General features: G+C 40.7%; 1 protein-coding gene across 1 annotated transcript in view; it reads left to right on the top strand.

Annotated features, from left to right (window-relative positions):
- Nucleotides 1–1,471: 1,471 nt before the first annotated feature.
- LOC124594843 (probable protein S-acyltransferase 23) overlaps nt 1,472–11,407 on the top strand; it is a 62,708-nt gene continuing 52,772 nt past the window's right edge. Inside the window, exons 1-4 of the mRNA XM_047133298.1 lie at nt 1,472–1,802; nt 2,640–2,880; nt 9,482–9,647; nt 9,733–9,866. Coding sequence (XP_046989254.1) covers nt 1,675–1,802; nt 2,640–2,880; nt 9,482–9,647; nt 9,733–9,866 — 669 coding nt within the window. The 5' untranslated portion in view covers nt 1,472–1,674. The remainder of the gene's footprint in view (nt 1,803–2,639; nt 2,881–9,481; nt 9,648–9,732; nt 9,867–11,407) is intronic.

Genomic DNA, 11,407 nt, shown 5'->3' with positions numbered 1-11,407 from the left:
GATCTTAAGAGAAACGCCTTCTTTTTGTTTCAGAGCCTGAATGCAAAGAGAAATGGAGTAATTTAGGAACAGTCTTTGTTTGGAACCTCAAACCTCCTCCAAGTGGGGTCAAATACAAAGAAGCTTTATTATTTGATGCAAGCAGTGCAGTTTGCATTACCGTTTGTGAAACCCTTAACCTCTGCTGCCACTGGAAATTTACCATATACCCCCATGTCGAAGAAAATGTACTTTATGCTGTAAACAGTGAGGAAACCTCTTCTCAGCATCTCACATGTTCACCACCATCCTCCTCGTCCACGCCAACAGCTCCGCCAGAAACACCGCTACCATCCTTAGCAAACACTGCGACTAATGAGCTGAATGAGGACAGCCTCAAAGAGAACACTCTCAAAGTTGTCAAGGTGACAGGAATTTCTATGTGGCATCTGATTCTCGTCCGCAAATATGATGAAATTAACAGTTGTTTCATCGAGTTTATTAAAGCCAAGCAAGCTAAACTGACTCACAGCAGTCCAAGCCCCACAACCAGAGGAGAGAAGATACGAAACTTTCTTCTTAGCTTATTGTCTGAGTTGGATGAAAAGAATCAGCAACAAAAAATATTCAATCTTAGAGTATTACAGCTAATCGACTAAATCATGAACCAGGCACCTACTCCATGACTATTTGTCCCTATAGCTGTTACTCAGTCATTGGATCCCAATCAATAAATGTCACTATTGAATCAAGCGGAGATACAGAGAACAATAACCAAGACAATAGCGTTGCCAGTTAGTTTTACGAATTAGTTTCCCAAGCGGCTGGTCAACAATGACTGGAAGATTCTACTGACAACACAGTTTGAAAGTTAGTTAAGAAAATGACTTATAAAACACGGTAGACTGTATGTACTTTCAATGAAATGTTATTATTTGTGTATAAAATAAATCAGAACTCTCTTACCTCAAAGTGGTTAATATCCGTTCTTCTGCACTGATACGTTCCCTCATTTGCATATTTCGCTGTGTTATGGCGGGAGAAATCAGTTGTGCCAAATCACTGTAGCAATGTTTACTCATTCTATAAAAACCAATGAATGTCGAATCTGTTTGTTGTAGCTCCTTTGCTGCTACAAACAGCCTGCAGTTTATGTTTCTGTGAATGTATGGATGAACCCAGAATTTCCTTCTTTTTCATTCGTCAGTAATAATAATAGAGGACTACATCTTGTGTGCCCGAATCTGTACTTGACATGTACTGTGTAATCAAAAGATGTTCAGATACAACAAACAATACTCCTCCTCCACGCTCACAAATGGCAACAGCAGTTTCTCATTGCAGAGTTGCGCTGTGTGCGGAGCTGCGTTGCTAACCAGTCTACAACCAGACATCGCCGACCCATTGCTTTTCAGTCGCTGCATGTGCAGAAGGCCTAACTAGAATTTGCATTTGGTCTGAGATATTACATAGTGTGTTGCTCGTTAATCTTTGCAAACTGTTTGACAGCTGTCACGATCACATAGTGACAACTGATAAGAAGTTTGGTGTTGCTGCTCGTTGATCACCTATACGAACTTGTCACAAATCCTTATTACTGTTGCTAAGTAAGACAGCAGAACGCTTTGCAAAGTTTATCCTACGCCGGGCACAGCTAGATGTGTCTGGGGCGTACCTACTGCTCATTCGTGCAACATGGTAGCGGAACATAATACGACAACAGTAGCAGGAGAGAAAGACAGTAACATAATGTGTTGTTCAGACAATGCAGAATTCCATACAGGACATACATCGAAATCAATATTTGACGTTGTAAGATCTGGGTGAGTATATAAGCAAGTGTAATGATGTTTCGTGCATCCGAAAGTTGACAGAGTTATCTCTGCACCATGTTTCATTGCACATTCGGTAGTAATGTTCAGTATATACCGCCATGAAGAAGAATCTTGCGGAACAAGTCAAACTATAATTTTACAAAAAATAATAAAGTGGTAGTTTTTTTAACCGCCCGTAGATCATTAATAAAACCAATTAGCACTCTTTACACGGATTCGGGAGAAAGACGACTCAAATCTCCGTCCTGCCTTCAGTATTCAGGTGATATCCCCAAATCGTTCCAGACAAATGCCAGAATGGTTCCTTTGGAAAGGGTACAGTCGATTTCCTTCCCCGTACTTTCGTATTCCGAGCAAACTTCTCCAATGACCGGGCTGTCGGCAGGACTTTAAACAGTTATACAATCTTCCTTCGGACATTGCTTATATTGAAAAAGGAAGTGGCTTAGAGAGTTCTGATCATTTTGCAATGTTGCGTACAGAGTTTGTTTTATTGTAAAAGAAGTCCACAATCTGTAAAAAGTACTTGTAAAGTGTTAAATTGTATAATATCTTGCTTTCACATTTAAGTGCATTATAAAATCAATGAGGCAAGAGACACATTACAAAAACTAGGATGGAAAGAAGATAAAAGTAGTTAGGCAAGAAATTAGGTTTGATTTATTGTATATTATATTGTGACAGTGTTCAATAATCTTTGACATTTGGTCTCAAAGCACTGCATTTATTTCCTGTTTTGATTGCATTTCCTTATAATTATGAATGCATTTATATTTGAAAGAAATAAATTAAATATGAAATTATTTATTTATTTCTTTTTTTCAGTGATGTCAGTGATATAGAGTCCTTAGTTGAGAAGCTGGGTCCAGAGGCACTGAGTACACGAGATGAATGGGGATACACACCTGCTCACTGGGCTGCTCTGGATGGCAATGTTGAAGTCATGCGTTATCTTGTTGAGCGATCAGCTCCTGTAGATCTGTCATGCCTTGGGACACAAGGCCCCAGACCAATTCATTGGGCATGCAGAAAGGGTCATGCCGCTGTCGTGCAAGTACTCCTGCAAGTGAGTAATATGTGCCCACCACTGTAAAATCCAGTTGTAATTTCTGTTGATATCCTTCTCAGTGGCGATACGTAATACCAAATGAGGTGGTACAATGATGAAAACTCTTAAATAAGAGGAGCAATGTCGTAACACCTGTGTGGCCATTCTGTCATGTGGTTCCTGTACAAGTTGGAAATAGCCATTTGCTCTGTGTATTTTCCCCCAGCTACCTTCAGAATTTCAAAGAATATGTTCCAGATAACACTGTCAAAAGCTTTATCTTAGCCTGCGAATGTTATATATGTGGAATAGTTTTGTCATATCTAGCTCTCCCAAGAATATCAGTATTTCTGATGAAATGTCTTGTCCTCCAGGTTCTTGTCTCGACTTAGATCTTTTAGTGCTTTGTCAATTCTTCTTGCAGTATTATATCTCCCACCTCAACTTACCTACATCCTCCTAGCTTTCTAAAATACTACCTTCAAGTTTGTTTCCCTTGTATAGACCCTCTACATACTTCTTCCCCCTTCCGGCTTTCCCTCCTTTGCTTAATACTGGTTTTCCATCTGAGCCCTTAATATTCATACAGTTGCTTCTCTTTTCCCCAAAGGCCTCTTTAATTTTCCTGTAGGTGGTATCCATCTTTCTTCTAGTGAAATGTGCTTCTTAATACTTACATTTGTTCTATAGCTGTTTGTGCTTAGACATTTTACACTTCCTGTCACTCTCATTTTTTAGACATTTGTATTCCCTTTCATCTTCTTCATTTGCTGCATTTTTATATTTTTTTCTATCAATAAATTCAATACCACCTATAGTATTCATGGACTTCTACTAGGGCTTGTCTTTGTGCCCATTTGATCATCTGGTGCGTTCACTTTGTCATCTCTCAGAGCTATACGAGGTCTGTCTAAAAAGTATTCGACCTTTCATTTTCCCATGAAAAAAAGTGACGATAGCGTGGCGCCACTGTACGCAGTAAAGGAAGACTTTTATGCGCATGCGTGAATTTTGTCCCCACCTTCCAATGCATCAGTCACTGCCTGTCGGTCGCTGAGTGAAGTGCTACACAGTGTGTTCGTTGGTTACCGATTCTCTCAAGATGACTGAACGTGTTGAGCAAAGACACTGCATCAAATTTTGTCAAAAGCTTGGTGATTTTGAAGGTGAAACAATTCGTAAGAGTCAGCAGGTATTTGGAGAACGATGGATGTAACACAAATTAAGGGGTGGTTCACAGATTCAAAAATGGCCGCACATCAATGGAGAGTGGCCAGCGTTCTGGCAGGCCCAAAACTGCCTGGAGTGCAGTTATTGTCGAGAGAGTGCAAAATTTGGTGATGGCAGATTGTCATTTGACCGTGTGGGAGATTGCCCAAGAGGTTGGAGTACATAAAGATTCTGTACATGCAATTTTGCATGATGATTTGAACATGCATCAAGTGGCTGCGAAATTCGTGCCCAGCTTGTTGTCACTGGAACAAAAAGACATCCGTTATGACGTTGCACAGGACTTCTGGACACCGCCAACACTGATCCTGGGTTTCTGAACACCGTGATAACTGGAGATGAGTCATGGGTGTACAGGTATGGCCCAGAAACAAAAAACATGTAATCGCAACAGAAGCATCCCGAGTCTCCAAGGCCAAAGGAAATGTGGCAGGTGTGAAGCAAAATCAAGGTGATGCTGACTGTCATCTTTGATGTCCATGGAATTGTGCATCACAACGGCAAAAAACTGGCAACTGAATCACGACAATGCCCCCCGCACATTCATCCCACTTGATCCAAAATTGCTTGGCCAAACATGGAATTACAGCCTTTCACAACGTCCCTACTCTCCAGACATGGCTCCTTGTGAATTCTGGTTGTTTTCAGAATTGAAGGCGCCACTGAAAGGATCCTGTTTTGAGAATAGAGAAAAGATAATGTGGAACACGATGACGGAGCTGAAAATCATTATACAAGGAGATTTCCAGAGGTTTTTTCAGGAGTGGAAGGATTGGTGGGCTAAGTGGGTGCCAGCACAATGGGCCTACTTAGAAGAGGATTAGGATCCCAACCCTGTCATGTATTAGAAATATTTTTTCTGGCCGAGGTCGGATACTATTTAGACAGGCCTAGTACATTTGTCTTCTACTGTATTCAGTTGCTGCCTAATGCTACCTCCAAAACTCTAGACAGCCTCTGGTTGTTTCAACTCATACAGACCCCATCTTAATTTCTAACTTTTTGCAGTTTCTTCAGTTTTTATCTACAGTTCATTACCAGTAAACTGTGATCAGAGTCCATATTTGCTCTTGGAAATGTCTTCCAGGTTAAAATCTTATTCGGATATCTCTTCCTTGCCATTATATAATTAGTCTGAAACCTTGTCATCTCCATGTCTCTTCCATGTATATACATCCTTCTTTTTATGATTCTTAAAGCAAGTGTTAGTGAGGAATTAATCCCCATCTCTGCAGAAGTCTGCCGGGTGGTTTATTCTTTCATTTCTTTCTCCCAGTCCATATCTTACTGTTTTTCCTTCTCTTCAAACGTCGCCCAGGTTCCCTGGAATTGCAGCTACATGATGTTAGAGAGAAGGTAATGGAAGAGATTGTTAATGGTGTTTTTGAGGTAATTATTAAGTAGTTCTATAAAAATGGACACTCCTTATGTATCGAGAAAACGTATTATATTCAGTTCTGTGCAACAAATAGTCGTACCAACAACTGACGTAGCACATGAACAGGAATCAGTAAATGGGATAGAATGCTCCCAGTGTTTGAGTATAAATATTGACGAGGTACTGTATATTACTGATCTACAGATGATACAAACATTGCAGTAAATAGTTAAGAAGTGTAGTCTTAGAAAGATCGGTTAATGAAATTTTCAGGGTCATTAATAAATGGTTCTTTGCCAGTTTCGTGTAACTAAACTATGAAAAAACACATTAAATGTAATTCAGAACTTGTAAGTGGTGTTCTGCCAGTATACACCTAAAGTATGATGACCAACAGGTAAAAGAAGTGGACGTTGTTAAATTCTTGAGATTAGGCCTAGAGCTTGATAATATATTCAACCAGAGCAGGACACCACAGAACTGCTTAAGCACCTAAACAGATCGTTATTTGCAATTCAAATGTTGTCAGATATAGGGGAAATAAAAATGAGAAAGCTGACATACTGTACTTACCTTCATTCCATAATTCATATGGGATTATTTCGTAGCGTAACTCAACAAGTATCCCAGGTACAAATGCGTGTAATAAGAATTATTTGTGGTGTGAACTCGAACATCTCACAGAGGCCTGTTTAGGGAACTAAGGATACTGACTACTGCTTCCCAATATCTTTATTCCATAATGAAATTTGTCATTAGAATATATATCTCTTTTTCAAATCAACAGATGGTGGAATCAATACTAAAATGTAGCTCTTTTTCAAACCAGCAGCTCATGGAATCAAGATTAGAAATAAGAAAAATGAAATTTCCTGGCATATTAAAACTGTGTGCCGGACCGAGACTCGAACTCGGGACCTTTGTCTTTCGCGGGCAAGTGCTCTACTGACTGAGCTACCCAAGCACGACTCATGCTCCATCCTCACAGCTTTAATTCCACCATACCTTGTCTCTGATCTTCACAGCGATTTAAAGTCACTTACTTTTGTTCAGAAAGGTGTCCATTATTCAGGAACATACATTTTCAGTAGCTTGCCAGTGGCTTCATTCTATTTGGGATCTGTGGAAGGTGCACTAGCATATTTGTTTTTCATTGTAAATGTTTATTGTGTATTCTTGTTCTTCTGTAATGTTCCACATCCTGGAGGATGTCCTCACTATGGATCAAATGGAACGAAAAGTACATCTAATGTAATCTAATCATCTTATCTAAATTGAGCAGTTCAAACAAATAGGTTCAACTACTTTTGTTCCTTGTAGAATTGATAGCCTTGGAAACAAATCAGCCTTGTAATATATTTTGCATATTTCCACCCAGTGGTGTCGTATGGAACTAATTTTCTGGGATAGCTCATCATACAAAATTGTTAAGGCTTTCGTGGCCACTTGTTGACAAACTGCCTATTGGCTTCTGTCTCGGGTTCTTCGGCCGACGTTCATCTAATGATTTTTCTGACGTTTCGCCAGCACGAGTGGCTGGCATTGTCAAAGCTTCACCCTCCATTGCCGGTGGTGAACTGGAGCCAAGCTCGCGGGCGCAGACTATATGTACCTGGCGCGCCAACGTCTGAGGGCTTCTCCGCGGTCATTTCCGGTGTGGTTCTCCTCTTGCTACCTGCGACGGTCGTTCGCTGCAGTACGTGAAGCCAGGATCTGTTGACCTTAAGGCTTTCCTCTTTCTTGTTCAAACTGTTCGCGTGTTTTTGTATTTCTACAGCTTCTCTGAACAAGCGCGTGTGATAGTGCTTCTGTACAGCCAGAACTTCCGTGTCGGCGAATTTTATTACGTGGTCGGTCTCATTGAGTGCGTGCTCTGCCACGGCCGATTTCTCCACCTGCCCCAACCTACAATGTCACTTATGCTCGTTGATCCTGGTGTTGATGGATCGTCCTGTGGTGTCACCGCCAGACACCACACTTGCTAGGTGGTAGCCTTTAAATCGGCCGCGGTCCGTTAGTATACGTCGGACCCGCGTGTCGCCACTGTCAGTGATTGCAGACAGAGCGCCACCACACGGCAGGTCTAGAGAGACGTCATAGCACTCGCCCCAGTTGTACAGGAGACTTTGCTAGCAATGCTACACTGACAATTACGCTCTCATTTGCCGAGACGATAGTTAGCATAGCTTTCAGCTACATCATTTGCTATGACCTAGCAAGGCGCCGTATTCAATTGATATTTATCTTGAGGCATGTACAGTCAAGAGATGTTCTACAGTTATGGATTAAAGTTAAGTATTACAGCAACTGCGTCCGTTTTTCTAAGTTCTCATTTCCTTGTAATGTTCCAGACCTCACGCCGATCTGCGTGAGCTTAAAAGCGTGCATTTCGGCCTCCTCTAGCAACACGGTGTTGGCTCTTCTGCCAACACTTCACGTCCAGTCATTCAGTCATGTCGGAATGACTGGACGATCCATCAACACCAGGATCAACGAGCATAAGTGACATTGTAGGTTGGGGCAGGTGGAGAAATCGGCCGTGGCAGAGCACGCACTCAATGAGACCGACCACATAATAAAATTCGCCGACACGGAAGTTCTGGCTGTACAGAAGCACTATCACACGCGCTTGTTCAGAGAAGCTGTAGAAATACAAAAACACGCGAACAGTTTGAACAAGAAAGAGGAAAGCCTTAAGGTCAACGGATCCTGGCTTCCCGTACTGCAGCGAACGACCGTCGCAGGTAGCAAGAGGAGAACCACACCGGAAATGACCGCGGAGAAGCCCTCAGACGTTGGCGCGCCAGGTACATATAGTCTGCGCCCGCGAGCTTGGCTCCAGTTCACCACCGGCAATGGAGGGTGAAGCTTTGACAATGCCAGCCACTCGTGCTGGCGAAACGTCAGAAAAATCATTAGATGAACGTCGGCCGAAGAACCCGAGACAGAAGCCAATAGGCAGTTTGATAGCTCATCATGTAGAAATAATGATCTTCGTTACCCATTATTAAAGCTGTCAGTGTTGCAGAAAAGAATTCCATATGTAACAACAAAAATTTTTGATCATTTGCTCAGTGACATAAAATGTCTGATAGGTAGCAAAGTGAGTTTTAAATATAACGTAAAATCATCTCTTTGGGACAACTCTTTCCATTCCATATCCAGACTTTAAGAACTGTCTGCCTGTTAAAAACATTTAGCTTGTAAGTGTAGTTCCCTGAGTAGGACTGAAAGCTATGTTTATCAGTAAAACTGACTTTTTAGACAGGCCTATGATCTGTGAAACATATAATTAACTCCGTGAGAGGCCCACATTGCAGCCATTCAGAAGCACTGTGTCTCTGGAAGACCTCACACAGTTTCCTCTTGTTTTGGTGTTGCTATGTTATGTCAGTTCTGTTGCTGTTTAATTTTTTCACTTCTCATGCTCTTGTTCACTTTGCTTAAACCAGCTTGTTAAAGTGGTTGCTTGGGTATATGGTATGTCTGTTCAAACTCATCTTTCCTCCTGGTAGATTTCATCTCTCAGTATTATAGAGACTGTTTTAGTTTGGAAGAATTTGTATCATCAGAGCAACTTAGACTTCATGAAATTGGAAATGGTAGATAAGATTAGTCTTCAGTGCTTGTAATTTGTTTATTGTGTAACAAACATACTCATGAAGTACTGGAACCCAACTTTTCAGAATGAGAGGGGGAAAAAACACATACACAAAATTTTTCTAGTCAATGAAATGTTTATGGTGCGCAAGAAACTGCCAAGCAGGAGCAGGGTGATTCACTAACAGGCCCTTCCTTTTTCCCCCTTGACCAAGAGTTCAACTTCTGTTAGTTTCATTCTATGAGGTACTTTGCTTTGCTACATACTTAGAGAGAAATAATACATGTAGATGATTAACCATTTTAAAGGCTTTTAGTTTTTGCTATTGGTGTAATTTTTCAGGTTTCTGACATTGGTAACTGAATGTTTTTTGTTAAGTGAATTGTGGTCCAAAATTTTTCCTGTTTCAGGCAGGCGTTGCTGTTAATGCAGCAGACTTCAAAGGTCTCACTCCTCTGATGACGGCGTGTATGTTTGGTCGCTCAGCAACAGCAACTTATTTACTTGGGATGGGTGCACTGAATCACCTGACAGACATTAACGGTGACACTGCTTTGCATTGGGCAGCTTATAAAGGTATTCATTTATAATGATAATATTCTCACAGACAGCTGTGTTTTGCAATTAATTAAATGCTAAGACAAGTTCCACTGGTTTTCAGGTCATGCTGATCTCATACGTCTGTTGATGCACTCGGGTGTTGATCTACAAAAACCTGACAATTTTGGTTCAACTCCTCTTCATTTAGCTTGTTTGTCAGGAAGTGTAACATGTGTTAAACTTCTCTGTGAAAAGGTATGTTAGATCTTTTCATTGCAAAGGTTGCAGGATGTGTTCAGGTGTTTAATGGATAGACATTAAATGTTGTTTGGCAAATCACTCATTTTATTTCATAGTAATGGTGGGGCACATCACTAATCACATTAAAGACAAAAAATGTGAATCGCTGATCAAACTAAAATAAAAAAATCAATATCCAGAGGTCAGGAAATATGGAAGCGCAAGGGAATGGAAAGGGCCAAGGTAGGACAGGAAGTAAATTTTAAATCCTGGATAATGGAAAGATGATAGGATTTGATGGAGGGGCAGTTGCCATTTGTGTACTTCAAGGGGCAGAGCATAGTTTTTACTATTCCTTTTACATTTGAGAAGCTATACATGCTCATTGGGTCCTACTAAATGATTTGCCCTGGCAGTATTGGCTGTCTGTGTGTTATGGCAGGGATCATGATTGATTTGTATCACCAGTCCTCTAAATTTTGTAAATTCTGGGTCCACTTCACCATTAACTGTATGGTACTACAGTGGAACATGGTTTCCACATATAATGTAGAGCTGAGTTCAAACATCTCGATGACAGGGCTTGTACAATCCTTAATTTAAAAAATCTGCATCTAGATGTGTATTGCATACTAATCCAGTGCGTTTCTGTCGTAGCTAAACAGTAATTCGCAAGAAACGCACGGGGCAACTGCTGTACCTAAGGTCTAGCAAACTTACCCGTGCAAAGGGATAGTGTCTGTCTGAGCTGCATAGGTCACTAGCCTTCAAATTTAACAAAACAATTCTCAGTTTGCAAATAAAAAAACTCAGTGGGATGGGTGTTCTACCAGGGGATAATTACACCCAAACTCAGACAGGTAGTCAACCTGATCAAGCTTCCAAGGGTGATGGTAACAAACTGTGTCTAATAATTCAGAAAGTATAAAAAGTTATAACGTATTAGAAAAGGATGTCTTGAAATTTCAATTCATGTGGGATAGATTTACTGTTTTCTGTCTCCTGTGACAAATGTCACCAGAACTTATTACCTGCATCTTTGGCTTGGAGGAGTGGCTGTCACTGGGTTGTTAAGATCTTTGTCTTCTCCTAAAATAGCAAGAGATTTTATGTAAGTAAACTATTTTGGTGTAATTCAAATGTGTGTATTATCAATTTATATACTACAAGCTTTTCTCACCTGCTGGCTAAAACATCCCTTGCAGTAAACCTTCTATTACTATTGTTGAAATGTGAGAATTGTAGAGGATAAGTGGTGGACAGACAAGAATTGCAAGTTGTAGGGGAATAGATTAAAACCCAAGGGGGTATTCAGATTTAACTGTACTGCAGTTTCCTTAAATCATTCCATTTGAGTACCAGGACTGTTCCCTCTGTGTGGCTACAACTAGTACTTTCCATCAACATAGTCAGAACTGAACTAATATTCCAGTAGTATCTGGAACCCCCTTGAGGTGAGGGGTTGCTACATTGATACTGCACTTGTGTTAATAAGAAATGGGGTTTAGTTCTTCTTCCAAATAAATAAAAATACACACACACACACACACACACAC

Source organism: Schistocerca americana, chromosome 2 (genome assembly GCF_021461395.2).
Source record: "Schistocerca americana isolate TAMUIC-IGC-003095 chromosome 2, iqSchAmer2.1, whole genome shotgun sequence".
Classification (NCBI taxonomy): domain Eukaryota; kingdom Metazoa; phylum Arthropoda; class Insecta; order Orthoptera; family Acrididae; genus Schistocerca; species Schistocerca americana.
Note: the sequence above shows the minus strand (reverse complement) of the source record. Positions and strands in the feature narration are given on the sequence as shown.